Consider the following 24,019-nt stretch of genomic DNA (forward strand, 5'->3'; position numbering starts at 1 on the left):
TAGCTACCCCGTGCCCACGGAAGTCAGTCCCGAAGTCCAGGACTTTATTAAAAAGTAAGTCTCGATGTTAGATTTGTCGGTGGTTGGACTTAGTAATCCTCACACGGCATCCAGGAAATCACCAAACGCATAGTGCGGTGTAGCTACCCCGTGCCTACGGAAGTCAGTCCCGAAGTCCAGGACTTTATTAAAAAGTAAGTCTCGATGTTAGATTTGTCGGTGGTTGGACTTAGTAATCCTCACACGGCATCCAGGAAATCACCAAACGCATAGTGCGGTGTAGCTACCCCGTGCCCACGGAAGTCAGTCCCGAAGTCCAGGACTTTATTAAAAAGTGAGTCTTGATATAAGTTTTGTCGGTGGTCGGACCCACGTAAGGTACTCCTCGTGGGGGCTTCACCGTTCACCATGGAAGGCGAAAAAAACACGCAACAGGAAATCACCAAACGCATAGTGCGGTGTAGCTACCCCGTGCCCACGGAAGTCAGTCCCGAAGTCCAGGACTTTATTAAAAAGTGAGTCTTGATATAAGTTTTGTCGGTGGTCGGACCCACGTAAGGTACTCCTCGTGGGGGCTTCACCGTTCACAGTGGAAGGCGAGAAAAACACGCAACAGGAAATCACCAAACGCATAGTGCGGTGTAGCTACCCCGTGCCCACGGAAGTCAGTCCCGAAGTCCAGGACTTTATTAAAAAGTGAGTCTTGATATTATATTTGTCGGTGGTTGGACTTATGTAATGCTCACACTGCATCCCTTTTCTTTAAGCTTTTAACCGCCATAGAATACGTCATTGAGCGTGCTCGTGTCGCCTGGGGGTACGAAGTTACACGGAGTTTTGTCTTATTTATCAGACAGCGGCGAAATGAGCCCGATTTTGAATGTCTTATATATCAGTCTACGGCGGTTAAAATGTTAAAAGGCTCTTCTTTTCCTCCTTCTTCGGAAGCAGGGATGTTGCGAATATCCGCATCCGCAACCGCGGAACTTCCGCATTATTTTCAACATCCGCATCCGCATAAAAAGCGGATGCGGATGTGGAACAGGTCGGTACAGGAACGTCTTAGCATCGGCGTAAGTGCTAGACTGCTAGGTAATTTAGTCATTAACCAAAAAAACCTATTAGAAATGAGCAGTCAAGCGTGAGTGGGACTTAATGTACCCTTGGAACGCGAGTCCGACTCGCACTTGGCCGGTTTTTTGAAATAAAAATTGCTAAAATGTAATATTTGACGTTTTTTATGGTACTATCTTGACATCCGCATCCGCGGATTTGAGCCTTTAAAAATCCGCATCCGCATCCGCGGATGTCAAAAAATCGGCATCCGCAACATCCCTGTTCGGAAGTAAGAGAACAGAGAAACCGAGGAAAAGGTGGATGGACTGTGTGAGAGATGATATGAACCGAACACAAGTTTATAGCGAGATGACGGACGACGGAGATGTATGGAAGAAAAAGACATGCTGCGTCGATCCCAAGTGAATAGGATAATGGCAAGCAGTGGCGGATTTGCTCTAAGGCCCCATAAGGCGGCCACATATTAGGGACGGCAACTACATGCTGGGTGCAGAGAAAGGGGCGGCTGTTCTTACTACAGGGCCTGGGGCCTAGTGCGGTCAACACTGCAAATCCGCCACTGATGGCAAGCGTATGATGATGAGGAAATTGTCCGCATCTGGCATACTTATTGACCTACTTCACTTTCCGAGCTACTAACAACTCGTGTCTAAACAGTCGTGTATAATTTCAGATTGCTAGTGAAAGACCCGCGGCGGCGCCTCGGAGGCGGAGATGGCGATGCCGACGAACTGAAGAGACATCCATTTTTCCAGGTTAGATCTTTGCTATCAGGTCCGTGTCCACAAGGGCCACCGCACACTAGCGTCTTCCGAGCGTCGTCTATTGGCTCAATTAGACGGCGCGCGAACTCGTATACAATTTTAGTTACATTGCGGACCAGAAATCAGAAATCAGAAATTATTTATTTGCATTGATACAGTATGGGGATGTTATGTTACAATATAATTATAGTCTATCATGTACCTAGCTTGCATGCAAGCGTGCAAATTCATCATTGAGGTTACATCAATTCAGCTGACCGATCAAATGACGCAATGTAATGAAACTCGCATGCGAGTTCTCGCACCGTCTAAATGAGCCCTATGGCTGCTGCTCGACGCAACGTTGGCGCAACTGCGCAGCGTAGCCATTTTCCGTAGCGCTGACTAGACCCCGACACTCAAAAGATGCTAGAGTGGATTGGCTGTAAAGTTTGGCGGCATTTTATTGGACAATATCTTGAGTGTAGTTTCCAAAGCGTAGAAAAATTGAAATGTCATGATACGCTCGCTGCGGCAATTGTGCAACACGTAGTTAAGCATTTGCATCGATCCTTTTGGCCCAGTGCCGCAGTGAGCGTTCAAGTGTTATTGTCAATGGGGATATAAGTAGGTACACATATACCCTACATATTTACGAGATAGGTATGATGTAGGAATCGGGACAAAACCGTAATTGGTGTAAACCGTTCTTGTGAATAAATAAATGATTTGTCACTACAAAGTCAAAAGCGTTTTCTAAGTGTCTAATGATAATCTAGCGAATGCACGTACTGAGAAAGCGTTTCATAGCAAGGCAACGATATCAGTGTTGTGAATAACGCTTATTTTTAGGCTTAAAGACTCGAGCCCACAAAACTCGTAAGTCTTCAAGACTCGACTATATTTGAGAATTGTATTTATTTATTTTACGCGTATGGATGTAAGAAATCGTCTTTGCCGCCTTAGAGGCGAGGCGTTAAGCCTCGAGAGTCTTAAGGGTTCGAGTCCTTGAGCCTCGAAACAAGCGTTATTCACAAGACTAAACGAAATGCTTCCTTCGGTTAGTGATTTTAGTAAACTGTCTGCCAAATGCCAATGGCCAGTTAGGGGCATATTCTATTGGTATTATGCGGCTCGGCTCTGTTTGTATATTTAAAATGAATGCATACTTATTAATTTTAGCGCATGCTTTTTTATACATTATTCAATGTACGTCTGTTTATTTAACTCTAGAACCTCGACTGGGACGCCGTAGCGCGCCGCGATATCCCCGCGCCGTTCGTGCCCGCGCTCGAGCACGCCGCGGACACGCGCAACTTCGCGGACGAGTTCACGCGCATGCCGCCCACCGACTCGCCCGCGCAGGCGCCCAAACACAGCGACAAGCTGTTCCTCGGTGAGTGTCCGACGTGTCGACAGCAGCGAGGCGAGGAGTTACACCGTGTCCGACACGAGACACGCGCAACTGCGCCGATTACCAGTGACCACAATTTCAACACCGTGACACGCTTGAGCTGAGCGCGTTGGACGTTTTAGATAGGTACTATAATATTAACTGGAGACGTGTCTTACACATACTTTGTATTTATTTTAATCGATCCTTTTTTTCCAGGATATTCGTACGTGGCTCCAAGTATCCTGTTCTCTGAAAACGTGATATCAGACCAGATATGGATGCAGGCTACGGGACAGAGGCACGACAAACTCAAAGGATGGGTTGCCAAGGTAGCTAATGAAGTTAATTGTTAGCATTCAAGTACAGTACGTAGAACCCTCTCGATACGAAAACGTGTAGTGTGTGTGTGTGTGTAACGCCACTCTTCACATGGCGACCCTGCCAGGATTCGAACATGGCGTCTTCTGAATCTTTACTTTGTTTTTTCTGAAATCGCACACTTAATACGATTTTCCGTGTAATAAGTCATTTTATAGGTACACTGGTGAGGACCATTGAGATAGGACGAGGGTCCGTTATATTTAATGTTTTACTGGGCCTCGCACTTTAAAAATCTTAAAACCAAATTGCACTCGTCCAACCGATGTATACCCTATTCGGTGTATTCTTATTTGGGGGAATTGGGGGAATGACCATAACCATGGTTTGTCTTTGTTGCAGGACTCTCCGTTCTTCAAGAAATACGCCGTGGACCTAAGCACGCCGTTGCTAGGCGACGGGACCTATTCCGTCTGCAGGAAATGTATACACCGGGACACCGGAAAAGAATATGCTGTCAAGGTAACTATCGCTTGCTTTTGTACAGTCAGCAGCAAAAGTTGCTAAGCGGGCGAGGTGTTCAAAATGATCTTGATGCGACTTTATTGTTAAGAGAATAAGATCGTGTCAAGGTAATTTAGAACAGGGATCGGATACCGGTATTTTTTGTATGGGAACGGAAACGGTATTTTTTCGTTCTTTGCTAATTACTTCATTTCTAATTGAACAATCTAATAATACGAAGTCGTAACCTACAAACACAACTGAATCCTACATTTCAAGTATAAAATAATTCGAAAAATATGGTTATTTCTAAGTTTTTGCAAAAAACCGGTTCCGATCCCTGATTTAGAACACCTCGCCCGCTTAGCATCTTCTGCTGCCGACTTTACCTACTTTTGTAGAACACAATACCTTTGAAACATGTTTCTTACAGATTTACTTAAGAAGATACTGGACCAACGCTTCTCCATAAAGATTTAATTTAAAGTAGGCATACGAGGGGCGGCTGAAATATTCGCGGCCTAAGCTAGAAAAAAAAGAAAGATTTAAAAAAAAACTATGCTACTTTTTCCCCCGCCTCTTTGGCAGTTTAAATATTGCCGCCATTAAAAAAAAAATTTCGTTTTTCGTTCTGTGCGCGGATATACTTAACAATGTCTGTTGAATGCGGAAATGTTGACAAATTTGAACATCGCGCGGTTATTAAGCATCTTGTAAAAAAAGGAAAATCGCCTAAAGAGATTTTTAATGATATGACGGATACTCTCCATCATTTAAGCCCTTCGTACACTATGATAAAAAAATGGGCTCGTTTATTTCAACAAGGACGAGAGAGCTGTGAAGATGACCCCCGCCATGGGCGGCCTGTCACGGTGGTCACTGACAAAAATGTTGAAAAAGTGGAGAAATGTGTTCTGGCTGACAGAAGAATTAAAATCTGGCAGATAGCGGAGGAACTACAAATTAGTAAAGAAAGGGTTGGACACATTTTACATGAACGTTTACACATGAAAAAAATTACTGCGCGCTGGGTACCAAAAATGCTGACACCGCTTGACAAAGAACGGCGACGTAAAAGTTCCAAAGAATTTTTGGATCTAGCTGAAGGGAATCTGGACGAAATTTGCAACCGAATCGTAACCGTAGATGAAACGTGGGTTCGCCAATACGATCCAGAATCAAAACAAGAGTCTATGCAATGGTTAAAAAAGGGCGAGAGGGCACCAAAGAAATTTAAAGTGGTAAAGTCAGCTTCGAAGCTTATGGCGACCGTGTTTTGGGTCAGTGAAGGAGTTTTATTAGTTGATTATTTGCCAAAAGGGACCACAATGAACGGTCATTATTATGCAAATTTATTGATTCAAGCACGTGACGCAGTCGTCCAGAAGCGACGTGGGAAACTTAGCCATGGAGTGTTGTTTTTACAGGACAACGCACCAGTTCACACTTCCCGTGTTACTAGGCAGGCACTAAAAGACACTGGTTTTGGAGAAATCAATCATCCACCCTAAAGTCCAGACCTGGCTACGAGCGATTATTTCCTTTTTTCAAATTTGAAAAGACTTACGTGGTCGCCGGTTTGCCGATGACAATCAGATCAAGGCTGCGGTAGAGAGCCATTTTGAAGCGAAGGAAAAAGATTATTTTTTCGGCGGTATTAAAGCATTGTTTGCTCGAAGCGAAAAGTGCTTATCACTCCATGGGGACTATATTGAAAAATAAAAACATTTATTTTAATACCCTCTTTCATTTTTTTTCTAAGGCCGCGAACTTTTCAGCCGCCCCTCGTATTACAATGCGCTTATGAACGTCAAATAGCTACACCGGCTCCACAGACAATCCAACCTCTAGACATAGCATAGTCGCGCTACCCCCTCTGCCACACATACGGTAGCGTTACTCCATCTTCGAGTCAATCCCGTGCCGTGATTGGTCCGTGTCTTTGAACGGACCAATCACGGCACGGGATTCGCTCACCTCGTCCCCCCGCACCCCCTTATTTTTGGCAGCATCGATTTCATGAAAGAATTGGCCTAAGCTCAGTCTAGAGGTTGGATTGTCAGTGACCGGCTCTAACCCTACACCTCTGTCTGAGAAGACTTAAATAACTCCTAAATTGGGTACTTTCCTCTACTTAAAATAAATTATTTCACACCGTGCACGAAACAAAGCACCAGATAATTATCAGAAAAACATAGATAGCAGTTATTTTTAAACACAATTTCTATTCAATAAATCGGATGGAAATATAAAAAGTAGGTGAGTTGACCGTGACGTCACTACACACGTTTTCATATAAATTCCATATTAGCAAATCGTTTTGACAGTTCTAAAAAAGAAGCTAATCTGACTAGTAGGAAAGTAGCCAATAGGCTACATGACTAATTTTTTTTTATGGTATCAATCGATCGGGTTTGTTTTTAGGATCAAATGTCTATATGGGACCCATTGCATTAAAGTAACACAAAAGTCAGAAATTGTAGTCAAAGGCCGACAGTCGCACTTCACTCGCGAAACGCCCTATACAAAACGGCCAGAGGCCGTGACGTCATCGCCCACGTTGTAGTATGGACAAAACAAGAAAATTGCGTTTTTGTCGGTGAAATATTGCGTTTATGTATATAGTTGCTGTACAATATTTTTTTTGGTGAAATGTAAGGAATCGAATGGTACCCTTACTTTTATCGTTTTTGGAAATTAAAAAAAACTTAAATTTTGAAACTTTCAGGTCCTGTATTTTTGTAATTTTTCAATATTTTATTTTAATATCCACATTATTGTGATAAATTGCTCGTTTGCTATCTATTTTACTAGATTTTGTTATAAAATTCAACATGTGTCAACATCCCTATTGGAGGAGGTAGGACTGAGCTGGAATGAGGCCAAGACGGTTGCTCAAGACAGAAAGACGTAAAAGGATCTTGTGGAGGTCCTATACACCTCCGGGGTGCCCTAGGACAGACAACAACAAATTGGAGGAGGGTACCCCAATATGGGACCAGCAAGAAGCTCAGTGGGACACATCTTTTCAAAAATAACCGAAGAACGTAGAAACGTAGTCCTGATTTTCTTCCTTGGGGGATATTTTATTGACATTATGGATTATATTTTTACACAATTTATTTTATATTGACCATAGCTTGAGCATAATTCTAGTTTTTTGAAGTGAAAACTTCTTTAGCGGCGCTGGGCACTTTATGAGGTAGGGAAAAAATGATAAACTCGAGACATCGTAAGGCGATCACGTGACCGTAAGGGGCGTAAGGCGATCACGTGACCGTAAGCCCCGTAAGGTGGCCACTCATAATTTAAATGGCATTTAAATCAATAAAGAAAAACTCAATGTTATTTGACATTTATGTTGCGGACTCCTTTTCAAGACTCTTTACCTATGTTCAAATAATTTGACGTTGTCATGGCAGTATGTAAATAAACATGTCAATGAAAAAGTGTGATCTTATTTGAGAATGATAATAATATATAATTAATAAATAAATAGAATACCTCCGCTCAGTGCCGGTCCGAGCCCTTGATCAGGGTGGAGCGAAATCGGGTATTGGCGCCCTTCGTTGAAGTTTTCAAGCCCCCCCCCCTCGTAACACTCGCGTCTTTTAAAACTTTTTTTTTCTCTTTTGCCATTTTGGCGGCCCCCTTGCCATCCGGCGCCTAGAGCGGCCGCTCCACTCGCTCCACCCTAGATCCGGCCCTGCCTCCGCTAAATGTATGTATCGTGTTACCGGGCGTCGGTAACATAGTGAGGTGAGTTTTCACTTCTATCGGCACTCCCGGAGTGCAACCGTTGTTGCTTGTTTTTCTATTAAGAGTTCTAATTTGACAATTGTTCTGGTTGCAGATAATCTCAACACAGAAGAAAGACATCAAACAGGAAATCGAACTACTGAAAGCTTGCCAAGACTGCCCCTACATCATAACACTTCACGAAGTCGTACAGGATTCGGTAAGATTACCCTATTTACTATATTACTATTGAATCGTAAATAAAGGTAGACTTTGATATACCACACAAGAAATAACCCCTCAACTCTCAGACCCTTATCACACTGGCGATTTGAAAAACATCACTCTCAGGGTTCTAAGTTTGCTAAAAGTAAAAAATACCTTGAAGATTGAAATTTAGAATTGAATATACATCATTATTTCTGACCCGATATCACATTCCTGGGAAGCAACGAGTTAAGAGTCATGATTTGAGACTTTTCCCCTATTGGAGTAATTGGAAAATACATATATTTTATCGATCAATCATTCAGTGTTCAACCAGTAAGTCGGGGTGAGTTGGAAAACTACCTAAAGAGTTATTTAAAATCAGTATCGTCGCGTCTTCCTTGCGTTGTCCCGGCATTTTGCCTCGGCTCATAGGAGCCTGGGGTCCGCTTGGCAACTAATCCCAGGAAATGGCGTGGGCACTATTTTTTACGAAAGCGACTGCTATCAGACCTTCCAACCCAGAAGGCTAAACTAGCCCCTTATTGGGATTAGTCCGGTTTCCTCACGATATTTTCCTACACCGAAAAGCGACTGATAAATATCAAATGATATTTCGTACTTAAGTTCCGAAATACTCATTGGTACAAGCCGGGGTTTGAACCCGCGACCTCCGGATTGCAAGTCGCACGCTCTTACCGCTAGGCCACCAATCAGTAATATTGTTAGTAAATAAGTAAATAAATAAATAATATGAATATATGTACTTAACAAACTCTCACTTACTTATAAGTTCTAGTTACTTCGTTTTGATATATTGTTTTTACTGCTACACCCATATTTATGTAGTTATGTAGACGCTCACAAATCGTCATAACTTCTACTTGTTTACATTGTAAACTACCTACTCATTAAGTGAAATGTAACGTTTCTTTTGAGTAAATAAATGTCTTTAACCAGAATATTGATCAAAATGTTAACTGGAATAATTGTGTCCCACAGGCATTCACGTACATAGTAACCGAGCTAGCCACGGGCGGGGAACTGCTCGCCCATATCGGCCCGAGCGGCATTGGCGAGCGAGTGGCGCGACGACTGTTAGCGCAACTAGCCTGCGCAGTCCGACACATGCAGCGGCGGCGGGCTGTGCACCGCGACCTTAAACCAGAGGTAACTATACTATACACCAAAGAGTTATTGATATGATATGATAGAAAGGTAAATATACATACATACATACATACATACATATAATCACCTATTTCCCGGAGGGGTAGGCAGAGACCACGGATTTCCATTTGCTACGATCCTGACATACTCTTTCGCTTCCGTTAAGCTTTGGTTTCCTCCGAAAGCGGTGCCGTCATATAGCGGCCGTCTCCATACAAATACTACGACTACGACATCCATATTTAGCCGTATTATTTAATATAGAGACGGCCGCTATATGACGGCACCGCTATCCGAGGAAAACCGATCTTTACCGTTCCGTTCCGTTAGAAAGGTCTGAGAAAAAAACCGGCCAAGTGCAAGTAGGACTTGCGCACGAAGGGTTCCGTACCATTACGCAAAAAACGGCAAAAAAATCACGTTTGTTGCATGGGAGCCCCACTTAAACATTGATTATATTCTATTTTTAGTATTTGTTGTTATATTATAACTTATAATATACATCATCTGTTAAAATTTCAACTGCCTAGCTACCACGGTTCATGAGATACAGCCTGGTGAATCTGGTGACAGACAAAGGGACAGCGGAGTCCTAGTAATAGGGTCCCGTTTTAATCTTTAGATACGGAACCCTAAAAACTTGTTCTGTAAAAGCGCTACGATATTTCAACAACTTGGCTGAATCCACTGCACCTTAAAGCGGACTCCGGCCTTTCATACTAGAGGATGCTGTAGCGAAAACTCTAAGATGTATGGATTTATGAATAAATTTGTTAATCCTGATTTAAACATTCACGATTTTTACACATTTTTAAATTGTATAACGGGACTAAATCGCGTATCTAAGAACCTAATCTTAAAACTTAGATACGCGATTAAGTCCCGTTGTACAATTTAATAATAATTTGTGAATCTTTCCAGAATATAATGCTGACGACGTGTCGGCTGCACGAGGCCAAGGTGAAGGTGGTGGACTTCGGGTTCGCGCGCCGCACGCCCGAGTGCGAGGAGCGCTCGCGCATGATGACGCCGTGCTTCAGGTGATTACTGCTCTACGAGTACATTACAAACGGCCTCCCGGCCTAGTCGTAGTCAGTAGTGACTAGAGATGGCTGCACGAGGCCAAAGTGAAGGTGGTGGACTTCGGGTTCGCGCGCCGCACGCCCGAGTGCGAGGAGCGCTCGCGCATGATGACGCCGTGCTTCAGGTGATTACTGCTCTACGAGTACATAACAAACGGCCTCCTGGCCTAGTCGTAGTCAGTAGTGACTAGAGATGGCTGCACGAGGCCAAAGTGAAGGTGGTGGACTTTGGGTTCGCGCGGCGCACGCCCGAGTGCGAGGAGCGCTCGCGCATGATGACGCCGTGCTTCAGGTGATTACTGCTCTACGAGTACATTACAAACGGCCTCCCGGCCTAGTCGTAGTCAGTAGTGACTAGAGATGGCTGCACGAGGCCAAAGTGAAGGTGGTGGACTTCGGGTTCGCGCGCCGCACGCCCGAGTGCGAGGAGCGCTCGCGCATGATGACGCCGTGCTTCAGGTGATTACTGCTCTACGAGTACATAACAAACGGCCTCCTGGCCTAGTCGTAGTCAGTAGTGACTAGAGATGGCTGCACGAGGCCAAAGTGAAGGTGGTGGACTTCGGGTTCGCGCGCCGCACGCCCGAGTGCGAGGAGCGCTCGCGCATGATGACGCCGTGCTTCAGGTGATTACTGCTCTACGAGTACATTACAAACGGCCTCCCGGCCTAGTCGTAGTCAGTAGTGACTAGAGATGGCTGCACGAGGCCAAAGTGAAGGTGGTGGACTTCGGGTTCGCGCGCCGCACGCCCGAGTGCGAGGAGCGCTCGCGCATGATGACGCCGTGCTTCAGGTGATTACTGCTCTACGAGTACATTACAAACGGCCTCCTGGCCTAGTCGTAGTCAGTAGTGACTAGAGATGGCTGCACGAGGCCAAGGGAAGGTGGTGGACTTCGGGTTCGCGCGCCGCACGCCCGAGTGCGAGGAGCGCTCGCGCATGATGACGCCGTGCTTCAGGTGATTACTGCTCTACGAGTACATTACAAACGGCCTCCTGGCCTAGTCGTAGTCAGTAGTGACTAGAGATGGCTGCACGAGGCCAAGGGAAGGTGGTGGACTTCGGGTTCGCGCGCCGCACGCCCGAGTGCGAGGAGCGCTCGCGCATGATGACGCCGTGCTTCAGGTGATTACTGCTCTACATTATAGACGGTCTCCTGGCCTAGTCGTAGTCGGGAGTGACTAGAGATGGACCGAATACGAACGTTCGGTTGGACTAAAAATGCCTAAAACGCTGAAAACAAGGTCTGCGATCTGCACTCCACGCGTTTTTGACCTTTCCCCCCTTCTGGACCGGTCGGGAATGTTTAAGAAAAGAAACGGAACAGTTTCATGCTTGACCGCAAAGTGCACCCGTGCCAGCGAGCGGACGCCCTTAAAAAAGAATTTGTCCATTCGGTAAATATTCGGCAGTTCGAACCGAATTATTCGGCCGAATACGAACATTGAAAAATATGCGGAATACCGAATATTCGGCCCATCTTTAGTGGTGACCCTGCCTGCCTATATACGAAGCGAGAGGTTCCAGGTTTAAATCCTGGGAAGGGCATTTATTTCTGTGTTTAGGTTCTATAGATATTTGTTTCTGGGTTAGGCTGCGGACTGGATGCACGCCGCACGATTAAAAGGGTGCCTATAGACTTGAACCCGCCGCGCGCCGCATGGTCCCAGTCCGCGAGTTTACATGGATGTTTCCTATCGATGTATATAAGTACATATTTATATAGTACTATATGTTACATCTGGCCGTACAGTGGCATACCTTGGAGGAGGCTTTTACCCAAAGGGGGTCCATTCAAAAATTAATCTAGATTTAAATATTAATCAATTATAACTATTTTGTTATATTAATTAATCTAATTATGTTAAATTAACTACTTATTGAATGTTACGTAATTCTAATTATTTATCTATATCATATTGCAATGTATTTATTTTTCGCATGGACAAATAAAAAAGCTTTATTATTATTATATATGTTACATATATCGTCGTGTACTACCCACAACAGAAGCTTTAATGAACTTACTAGGTGGATGTGTGTACAGTAGTCGTATAACATATATAAATAAATAAATAATAATAAATAAAACGTTTATTCAGAGATCTTTCTTATAACTAATTACACATATTCTTCTGCCAAACCACAGAGTGGTTTGTTGGCAGACGAGGCTCCTTTATGTATTTGCAAGCTAGGTAGTTGATAGGTAACTTAAACTTAGGTATCTACTTAACCCTTTACCTCATGCGCAGCCCTATATAGCAACTATTAAAGTTCATTTTTAAACAAATACTTTTTATTTATGACATGAAGTAAGGGGTTAACTCTATATTCTTAGCGTACAGTAAAAGAAAATCAAAATAAAATTAAAATGTAACGTATTATTGACTTTGTATTTTGTTTCATAAAAAATTGCTTAAAAAATTGCTTAGTTTCTTTTTAAATGTTTGTTTAAACTTTAAGTTATATTGATGATGTGTGTTTCCGCAGCCTGCCGTACGCGGCGCCGGAAGTGGTGGCGCGCGCGCGCTCGGGCGCCGCGCCGGGCTACAGCGCCAGCTGCGACATGTGGAGCCTCGGCGTCATCTTCGTGAGTATTCTCTACTATGGGCCATACTGAAAGTTTCTGGATTCTGATATACAGGGTGCCCGGTAATTTGTGGATAACCTTCTAACCACCGACAGAGCACCTTAGGCTGGTCCAGAAAATGCACTTATAGGTCTAGTAAAAGTTTCGTGGTTTTCGAGATAATTGAACTTTTCTGTCTTTTTTAATGGCTAGCTCCAATTAAAAAAGACAGAAACTTAAGTCCAATAAAATTATAGGACATTATTACACAAATTGACTAAGCCCCACGGTAAGCTCAAGAAAGCTTGTGTTGTGGGTACTCAGACAACGATATATATAATATACAAATACATAAATACATAGAAAACAATCATGACTCGGGAACAAATATCTGTGCACATCACACAAATAAATGCCCTTACTGGGATATATGAGAAGACTTATTTTTTCTAAAGGTGCCAGTCCAAGAATTTTCAGTATGCCCTAAGTACACGTACAATACAATAATCAATGCAATCAGGCGTTCCTTTACGGAAACGAATATATGTATTACTTTGCTAATCCGCGAAATCGAGGGCTCCTGATGATGCTTTGTAGAGGCGAAATACGTGTCGTGTACTTTTACAGATGGTTTACTGTTGATAACAAGGTTAGGTTCTTTTAAGTACAGAATCGTCCAGCCCGATTCAACTTTAAGTTCCAGAACTCCTAGAAGTAAATTTGCTATTCAAAAACAACCTTGAAGGCTCATATTTTGACTGTTGTTTCATACACCATATCCCGTCCCCATGGACGTTTTTCGGATTAGGTACTGTAAATTAAGGTATCACACGAATGAAGACGATTTTATACAGTATCAATACAGTTGCGATGCTAACGCTGGTCCTATATCATATACCTACCGTTGCACTCGTAAAATATCTCGCTACTGAATTGCTGCGCTTAAAAAGCGCTGGTGGCCTAGCGGTAAGAGCGTGCGACTTGCAATCCGGAGGTCGCGGGTTCGAACCCCGGCTCGTACCAATGAGTTTGTCGGAACTTATGTACGAAATATCATTTGATATTTACCAGTCGCTTTTCGGTGAAGGGAAACATCGTGAAGAAACCGGACTAATCCCAATACGGGCCTAGTTTACCCTCTGGGTTGGACGGTCAGATGGCAGTCGCTTTCGTGAAAACTAGTGACCACGCCAATTACTGGGATTGGTTGCCAAGCGGACCCCAGGCTCCCATGAGCCGTGGCAAAATGCCGGGACAACGCGAGGAAGATGACTGATTTGCTGCAAAAAGTCGCCGTGTGCTACCTTCCAAAGAGTAAGTGTAAGGCCTGAGTGGACGCTCGCTCGGCGGGGCGTGCAGCGTGGCTGTGGGCTCACGCGTGATGTGAGCAGCGTGCACTAAGGCCGCTCCTATACGTGCGCATTTGCTTAACATGCACGCCGCACGCCCCGCCCCGCTGCACGCACAACTCGAGCGTCCACTCAGGCCTTACACTTAATGATATTATAGTTTCATAAATTTCATAATGTTTGTGTACGATTGTCTTCCAGTACTGCATGTTGTGCGGCAAGGCGCCTTTCCAGCCAGCGTCCAAGAAGGAACCCATCACTTCGTACATGGACCGCATCCGACAAGGCAGCTTCTCTATGGACGGTCAGTATTCCATATTAATTAGTCATGTACCGACTATTGATTTGGCCGACTAGCCGACTAATCGGAGCCGATTAGTCGGCCGACTAGTCGGCTAGTCGGCCAGATCATTAGTTTGGTTAAGTTCGGTTCAAATGCACTAAAAAACAATCGTTTTACCCTTTTGTCGCGCTATTTATCATGTAGTAACGCTAAAAAATTAAATAAAAAAAATCCTAAGGTTATATTTCATACGGCGACCGCATAATCGGACATAAAAAAGCGACCACAAGGTCAATAATTTCGAACAGAAGTTTTCGTAAGCACCATACATAAAAATTTGGGTAAAATAGGTAAAAAGCTTATGAAAATATGTGCTGTTTATTTCTTTTTGCCCTATTTTTCTGTCACTTATAAAGTGCCGACTAATCGCCGACTACAAATGAGGCCGAATAGTCGGTTTTCCCGACTAGTCGGTACATCCCTAATACGAGTATTAATACTTTATAAGTCATAAGGGTGTTAAAAATTATGCAAAATTGAACAATATCTTTTTGAAATAAAGTTCAAAATCAGGTGGGAAATATTCCTTTTGCCTTATAAAGGCTTAAGTTCTGATGTCCTTTAGAAAAATCTTTTCCACGTCGAAACGTCATGATGTGGATGGTCAACAGGAAAACTGCGAACAGAGCCACGTCACATGGCACTTTCATGTAAAAACTCATGATAGGCCCGGCCCGACTTACGGTTTATGGTTTAAGAATTTATTTCTCCAAAAGAATATTACATTCACTTACATAGAGAAATACAAACAAACATTATGACATATACATTATTTACAGAGTGCACGAATAGCATAAAATATATTCTAGGACTAAGCAAAGCAAATAATTTTTTTATTAAGAATTTATTTTCTTATTACAATACGAACGTCTATCCGCCGAATTACAAACTGAAATAGCTGTAGAAACATTTCAACGTCAGTTGATGATTTTTTCCATTATATTATGATCCATTATATTCAGGGAACGAATATAAATGGACTCACAATTTTAATGCTACTGTTTGACTTTATTGTATTTTTTTTTCTGAATTTTAAGTTATCTTTATTGCCCAAATGGTTATATTTAATTATTTGAGCTCACTAACTGTTTAAGCTTGTGGGTGTATCAACTATTTCTTGTTGTTATTCTGTTCCGTCAGCCAAGAGATAATAGTAGCATAGTTTGTTAGAAGACATTGTACACCACCTTCTGACACGCTTAGTAGACGACCCTCTGTGGAAAGGGTTTATAAGTATCACAAAAAAAGCGTGTTTGGTGAATTTAAATGCCTAAAAATTGTTAAGGTATAGGGATGCGTCAATAAAACTACGTGCTCGGATCAAGGCCAACTGGTGTATATCTAGTACATACCCACATGCATATTCATAATAATCACAACCTACCCACAAAAATCAAGTTTTAAAGAGTTACTCAGGAGAACGTAACCATGGCAACGAGTGACAAGAAAAAGATGATTCACCCTTGTAACAATGAATAGTATAATGAACGCTGATTTCCAACCAAACCATGATTAGAAAACCAGCGCCGTTGGCTACGCTAGTCGTGCCAGCTGCATTGCTGAGTGCAGACAATTTCGGCTTCACGTCTCTATTTTCAGCTTTGTTTATCTTTGCCTTGTATTTGCTATGTCTTATTTGTGTTGATGTGTTGTCTGAATAAATGATTTCTATTCTATTCTATTGAATAGGCTACATGACTAATTTTCATATATGGTATCAATCGATCGGGTTTGTTTTTAGGATCAAATGTCTATATGGGACCCATTGCATTAAAGTAAAACAAAAGTCAGAAATTGTAGTCAAAGGCCGACAGTCGCACTTCACTCGCGAAACGCCCTTAATAAAACGATAAGGGAACGTGACGTCAAGGTCTCTGGGAGCCCATCTTGTAGTATGGACCAAACAGCGTTTGAAATAGAAAATTGCGTTTTTGTCCGTGAAATATTGCGTTTATGTATATAGTTGCTATACAATATTTTTTTGGATAAAATGTAAGGAATCGAATGGTACCCTTACTTTTATCGTTTTTGTAAGTTAAGAAAAACTTAAATTTTGAAACTTTCAGGTCCTGTATTTTTGTAATATTTCCGTATTTTATTTTAATATCCACATTATTGTGAACCGATGGGATAAGGAACACAGAGCTGCGCTCCAAAACTGGTATCGCAGATGTGGGTGTGAAGGCCGCCAAGCTCAAGTGGGATTGGGCGGGACATATCTGTCGGATGCACCCGGACAGATGGGCCAAAATAGCGACCGACTGGGCACCACAGATCACCCGAGGCAGAGGCAGACCAAAAATGAGATGGCGAAACGACCTGGCCTCATTCTGTGGTGACTGGCGGGAACATGCACAAAGCCGTGACGAGTGGCGAAAGACAGGGGAGGCCTTTGCCCAGCAGTGGGACACAAAATAGGCTCATCATCATCATCTTCCTCGCGTTGTCCCGGCATTTTGCCACGGCTCATGGGAGCCTGGGGTCCGCTTGGCAACTAATCCCAGTAATTGGCGTGGGCACTAGTTTTTACGAAAGCGACTGCCATCTGACCTTCCAACCCAGAGGGTAAACTAGACCCGTATTGGGATTAGTCCGGTTTCCTCACGATGTTTTCCTTCACCGAAAAGCGACTGGTAAATATCAAATGATATTTCGTACATAAGTTCCGAAAAACTCATTGGTACGAGCCAGGGTTCGAACCCGCGACCTCCGGACACAAAATAGGCTATTAAAAAAAAATATATATTGTGATAAATTGCTCAATTGCTATCTATTTTACTAGATTTTGTTATACAATTCAACATGTGTCATCATCCCTATTCCAGGTCCGGTATGGGAGGCCGTGTCGAGCGACAGCAAGCGCCTGGTCGCCTCCTTACTTACTCGCGAGCCCGCGCGCCGCCCGTTGCCTGAGGATGTCCTGACCGCGCTCGGCGTGCACACAGACCAGGGCAGCTTCAAACTCGCCGTGAGTATACTTGGTCAAGCAGATCTTGTCAGCAGAAAAACCGGCCAAGTGCGAGTTGGACTCGCGCACGGAGGGTTCCGCACCATCAACAAAAAATAGAGCAAAGCAAGCAAAAAACGGTCACCCATCCAAGTACTGCGACGTTGCTTAACTTCGGTCAAAAATCACGTTTGTTGTATGGGAGCCCCACTCAAATCTTTATTTTATTCTGTTTTTAGTATTTGTTGTTATAGCGGCAACAGAAATACATCATCTGTGAAAATTTCAACTGTCTAGCTATTACGGTTCGTGAGATACAGCCTGGTGACAGACGGACGGACGGACAGCGGAGTCTTAGTAATAGGGTCCCGTTTTTACCCTTTGGGTACGGAACCCTAAAAAAGGCGGGGAATTTGAAAATGTAGGCGCGGAGGGATATCGTCCCATAGAAAATTTTAATTTCACGCCTTTTTTTTTACTGACAAGATTTGCTTGACCAGCTATATATACCCAAGCCTATACAACATACCATCCTCAAAGGACTATGACCAACTTTGTACGGAACCTGCTCCAAAAACCAACACACCTGAGAGTTAGGTCACTAAGTGTAAGGCCTGAGTGGACGCTCGCTCGGCGCGGCGTGCAGCGTGGCTGTGGGCTCACGCGTGACGTGAGCAGCGTGCACTAAGGCCGCTCCTATACGTGCGCATTTGTTTAAAGCTGGCCACACACACTAGGTTTTGCGTGTTGGTTTTGCTTGTGCAAGCAAAACCAACAGGCACGACCGAGTTCCATAGGGCACACACACGTAACGACAAACCTGCACAAACTCTCAGTTCAAACCATCATGGCACCGGTAGCGGTCGTTGACGTCGACGCAATAGCGCTATTAGGTTTATATTTCGTCAGCCATACACGCATACAAACCATGAATCCACTCCACACTTAAAAAATAATAAAACTGGCCAAGTGCGAGTGGGACTCGCGCACGAAGGGTACCGTACCATTATCTACATATAAAAACGGAAAAAAAATCATGGGAGTCCATTTGTTGTACTAGAGGTAACAGAAATAGATCATCTGTGAACATTTTAACAGTCTAACTAGCATAGTTCATGAGATACAGCCTAGTGACAGATGGACGGACGGACAGTGGAGTCTTAGTAATAGGGTCCCGTTTTACCCTTTGGTTACGGAACCCTAAAAATCTACTAAAAATCCTCTACAATTGCATTTCGTTTGCGAGACGACATTGTTGCACAGCCACTTGCGACCTATCGAGTCACTGGATAACTGAAGCCTATCAAGCCTGCCAGCCACACACGTTCAGTTATGCCTGCGCAAGCGGAGTGCGCAAGCACAACCGACAGGCAAAAAATATAAATTTTGATATTTTCAATTTGGCTTGCGCAGGCAAGGAGTTTGCTTGCGCAGGCAAGGAGTCATGTCATACACACGTTCAGTTATGCCTGCACAAGTAAACTGTGCAGGCATAACCATCGGTTATAACCTAGTGTGTGTGGCCGGCTTAACATGCACGCCGCACGCCCCGCCCCGCTGCACGCCCAACTCGAGCGTCCACTCAGGCCTTACACTAACGGATGGAAGAGCAGCCTTCCTCTTGCATTACTCTCTCCTAAAACATTAATATTTCATTAGACTTATATCGAGCGGGATATGCACCGTGATTACCTTTTGTATTGTTTTCGAGCTCCCGATATTCCGACGCGGTTACATGCATCTTGTTCACGTGTAACTGAAGATAGTTGGTGGGTGTCAAAGTTGTGTAGACCGCGCTCGGTCTACACTCATTCGTGCGCGTCGCGTGCCGGTCGATCACAGACAAGACATCCTCTAGACTGAGCATAGTAACGCTACCCCCTCTGCCACTATATACGGTAGTTTTATTCCATCTTCGAGTCAAAGTGTCAGAATCCCGTGCCGTGATTGGTCCGTGTCTTTGAACGGACCAATCACGGCACGGGACTCGCTCACCTCGTCCCCCGCACCCCCGTATTTTTGGCAACATCGGTTTCATGAAATAATTGCTCTAAACTCCGTCTAGAGGATTCCTAGTCTATGCGGTCGATTTAAGTCCAGTGAAACTAACCGTGAATCGTTCAAAACTGTTATGAATACTTCATTTCTGCAATCTACAACACTCGATTCCTGAAACGAAAAGTTAGAAAAGAAATTCATCACGTTTTTGTTACGATGCCGTGAAGCCCGTGAACCTACAGCGTGTATATATAACAATATCAAGATTAAAATACAAATCGAAACCTATAAGGAATTAAAGTTTTCACAATTTTTTCCACAAACTAACTTGTAATAAACTGAAATAAATGTCATATACTAAGAAAAAGTGACCCAAGCCTCCAGTGCCCCAGGCTGGAATCGAACCAGCGTCCTCTGATATCGCGGCAGGTGCCTGTTCCCACTCGGCCACCGGGCCACAGCAGCATAGGTCGAATTTTCCAAGTATATGCACTTCATACTGAAGGCTTATGGCGCCCCCTGGCGGAGACTGGAGGCTTGGGTCACTTTTTCTTAGTATATGACATTTATTTCAGTTTATAATTTATATAGTAGTGTTTCTACTTGAAATAACAACAAATTAAAATATTTTCTAAAAATAATTTAATTTGTTCTAATATGTATTAACTTGTACAGAACAGGTATGATACAGGGGGGTTATTTTAGGTTAAGTGTAGAATTAATATTTTTTTTAAGGTGTGTTTAAAAAAAAATTAACTTGTTATATTTCGTATTTCCCAGGACATGACCAAAGCCGAACTGTACAAACGCCGAAGCAAGAACAAGCAACGATCGTCCTCCGAGACGGCCGCCAGCGACGCCCCCGAGTCCGAGTTGATACACACCATCAACACGATCAAGAGCAGAGACAACACCTCCATTGAAAATGATGTGGAACTGATCAAAGCTAACACTCTGGATACGCCCGTGGCGGAGGAAGGCAGTAATGAGGATACAGATGAGGTAGGTTCATTTGTTTTAAGAATGGAATCGATAGTTAATGCACACTATCAAGAGCAGAGACAACACCTCCATAGAAATGTGGAGCTGATCAAAGCTAACACTTTGGATACGCCGGTGGTTGAAGAAGGCAATATGAGGATACAGATGAGGTACGTTCAGTTGTATACATAATAGAGTCAATAGTAATAGTTGATGCACACCAACAACACTAAAGAGCAGAGACTACACCTCCATAGAAATGTGGAGCTGATCAAAGCTAACACTTTGGATACGCCCGTGGCAGAGGAAGGCAATAATGAGGATACAGATGAGGTACGTTCAGTTGTATACATAATAGAGTCAATAGTAATAGTTGATGCACACCATCAACACTAAAGAGCAGAGACTACACCTCCATAGAAATGTGGAGCTGACCAAAGCTAACACTTTGGATACGCCCGTGGCGGAGGAAGGCAGTAATGAGGATACAGATGAGGTAGGTTCAGTTGTTTACAGAATATAGTCAATAGTAATAGTTGATGCACACCATCAACACTAAAGAGCAGAGACAACACCTCCATAGAGATGTGGAGCTGATCAAAGCTAACACTTTGGATACGCCGGTGGCAGAGGAAGGCAATCATGAGGATACCGATGAGGTAGGTTCAATTATTTACATAATACAGTCAATAGTAATAGTTGATGCACACCATCAACACTAAAGAGCAGAGACTACACCTCCATAGAGATGTGGAGCTGATCAAAGCTAACGCTTTGGATACGCCCGTGGCGGAGGAAGGCAGTAATGAGGATACAGATGAGGTAGGTTCAGTTGTTTACAGAATTGAGTCAATAGTTAATGCACACCTTAGGAGCAGAGACAACACCTCCATAGAGATGTGGAGCTGATCAAAGCTAACACTTTGGATACGCCGGTGGCAGAGGAAGGCAATCATGAGGATACCGATGAGGTAGGTTCAATTATTTACATAATACAGTCAATAGTAATAGTTGATGCACACTATCAACACTAAAGAGCAGAGACAACACCTCCATAGAGATGTGGAGTTGATCAAAGCTAACACTTTGGATACGCCGGTGGTAGAGGAAGACAATAATGAGGATACAGATGAGGTAGGTTAAATTGTTTACAGAATATAGTCAATAGTTAATATACACCATCAAGAGCAGAGACAACACCTCCATAGAGATGTGGAGCTGATCAAAGCTAACACTTTGGATATGCCGGTGGCTGAAGAAGGCAGTAATGAGGATACAGATGAGGTAGGTTCAGTTGTTTACAGAATACAGTCAATAGTTGATGCACACCATAAACACTAAAGAGCAGAGACAATACCTCCATAGAGAACTATGTGAAGTCATAGAGAAAAAAATACATAGAGTGCTCACTCCATACATCAGTTTTAGTACCAAAAAGACTATTAGCATCTAGCATCGAGTAGCGGAACTATCAGTACTGCTACTTGACAATAGATGTAGCACCGACCGGAAAGTCTTATGCTGTTGAGATAAGACTTTCCGGTCGGTGCTACATCTATTGTCAAGTAGCAGTACTGATAGTTCCGCTACTCGATGCTAGATGTAGACACTGAAATTAATAGTCTGAACTGATGTATGGAGTGAGCACTCTTGTCTTACTTATTTTTCTATGGTGAAGTTGATCAAAGCCAGAGGTCTCCAAACTTTTTTACCAGAGGGCCATTATTTGGAGAGCCCTGATCAAAGCTAACACGTTGGAGATATTTCACCGTTTACCTTTAGGCCACGCACACGACACGTTGTGTACGGACATTACATTTATAGTGCACTTTTAATTAAAAAAATCTTACTTTTTACTTGCGTGTAATCGTCTTTAATTCGTCATTCGTTTCATTAGCCTCTCTTTAGGTTTCATTCGTTACAGCTCAGTAATTAGGACAGCTGTAACGAATGAAACCTAAAGAGAGGCGAATGGTGACCGTTATTTTTCCGAAACTTAAATGACACTTCATGTATTCCTGTATATTCATTAGTTCTGTAATATGCCTTTTATAGAATTCGTTCAAGGGACTAAACAAGTAAACAATAATTGAATTTTTAAAGTACATACTATGACCCCTATTTTTGTACGTCATTGCTACAGTTTACTTTAATTATAATCTTCCTTATTATATTTAACTGTTTCTTTTCTTTTCCAGGTACCGAGCGTCAAACCCGTAGAAAAAACATACTCCAAATCCCGATCAAAACTAGACGATTACATCTATATCGAGAGCAGCCAAGGTCTCGACGGCACAGAAGTCGCTTTCCCCAAAACTAGTCGCGCCAAGAAAGCCAAGGAGTCCACCTCCCCAGTACCCAGGAAACGTAGAAAAGTAGACAAACCCGAACCTAAACCTAAAGAAACAACAAATACTAGGACGCTGCGTAGCAAGGAAAAACCTAAGGAAAAACCAAGCCCTAGCAGACCTAAAGAATCTATAGAGAACGAGAAAGCAGTCACAAGGGTCACTAGGAAACGGAAATACGATGAGATGGCCAGTTCGAAACCGGTGCTTAGGGAAAAAGGACAGAATGGGAGACAATCTAAAAATAGCGTGGAAAAAGAGGCTACTAGAAAAGTCGCGCGGCGGAAGAAGCTAGCACCCTTAAAAATAGACGTTCAGCCAACTAACGTTCGCATGACACGCTCCAGAATGAGACGGCTAGAGGTCAGTCTGTCCCCCTCTCAGGTCAAAACCATCGTGCCGGCTTTCTCGTTCGAGTCGGACAAGAGAGTTGATTCGTCGGAAAGTAACTCTACTAAAAAGACGCGTAAGGCCAAAGCGAGTAAAGGTAAGACTACCGTCCGAGCTACGCGCTCCCGAGCCAACAGGAGGTGAATGTTGGATGCTATAGGTACACGCTAAACTTTCCAGACTATTGTACAGTCAGCAGCAGCTAAGCGGGCGAGGTGTTCAAAATGATCTTGACGCGACTTTATTGTTAGGAGAATAAGAGCGTGTCGAGGTAATTTTGAACACCTCGCCCGCTTAGCAACTTCTGCTGCTGACTGTACAGTCGCCATCAAAACGGCAAAAGTGCCCACAAATATCTGAACACGCCTCTCAAGGAGTTATGCTCTGGTTTCCTAGGATAGCGGTGCCGTCATATAGCGGCCGTCTCCATACAAATACTACGACATCCATATTTAGCCGTATTATTTAGTAAAACCGATCTTTAGAGTGCGTGTTCAGATATTTTTGAACACCTCGGCCGCTCCGATATATCTGATGGCGATTGTACTGTTGAAGACCTTATGCGAATTAATATAAGGTTTACAAGGTAAGCTGGAGTGTTTTTAGTGTTTGACCTACAATAGTATAGCAGGGCTAAGCTAGTATGACTGACCGCGATTTTCGCACTGTAACAATGACTGTATCGTATCGAGAGATCCATTATATCCGTGCGAGCCAGATGGACTGCTATCGAGTTTACGCAGTCGCTAACGTAAACGTCAAGTGTCAACTCGTGGTACAGCTACAACTGAAAGTAACTGAGGATATAAGCCGGAATAGTAATTGTAGCCTTAGTAACTTTCCGCTGCCACGATTGGCT

The 24,019-nt window shown here is 43.4% G+C and overlaps 1 protein-coding gene across 1 annotated transcript; it reads left to right on the plus strand.

Moving 5' to 3' along the window:
* Positions 1–408: 408 nt before the first annotated feature.
* Positions 409–23,334, plus strand: LOC134658665 (ribosomal protein S6 kinase alpha-4-like). Its single transcript, XM_063514318.1, has 14 exons — positions 409–483; positions 533–696; positions 1,751–1,832; positions 3,054–3,216; positions 3,433–3,545; positions 3,937–4,056; positions 7,892–7,996; positions 8,986–9,153; positions 10,075–10,193; positions 12,726–12,825; positions 14,355–14,457; positions 17,322–17,464; positions 20,222–20,443; positions 22,621–23,334. The coding sequence occupies exons 1-14, from the start codon at positions 409–411 to the stop codon at positions 23,302–23,304; spliced, it is 2,361 nt and encodes a 786-aa protein (XP_063370388.1). The 3' UTR covers positions 23,305–23,334.
* The last annotated feature ends 685 nt before the right edge of the window (positions 23,335–24,019 follow it).

Source organism: Cydia amplana, chromosome 23, assembly GCF_948474715.1.
Source record: "Cydia amplana chromosome 23, ilCydAmpl1.1, whole genome shotgun sequence".
Classification (NCBI taxonomy): Eukaryota; Metazoa; Arthropoda; class Insecta; order Lepidoptera; family Tortricidae; genus Cydia; species Cydia amplana.

What these genes read in the sequence shown, in the direction of transcription:
- LOC134658665 (XM_063514318.1), top strand. Translation starts at nt 409, where the DNA reads ATGGAAGGCGAAAAAAACACGCAACAGGAAATCACCAAACGCATAGTG. An exon ending in GTCCAGGACTTTATTAAAAA is followed by an intron (nt 697 to 1,750) that starts GTGAGTCTTGAT and finishes GTATAATTTCAG; the next exon opens with ATTGCTAGTGAAAGACCCGC. An exon ending in AGGCAGCTTCTCTATGGACG is followed by an intron (nt 14,458 to 17,321) that starts GTCAGTATTCCA and finishes TCCCTATTCCAG; the next exon opens with GTCCGGTATGGGAGGCCGTG.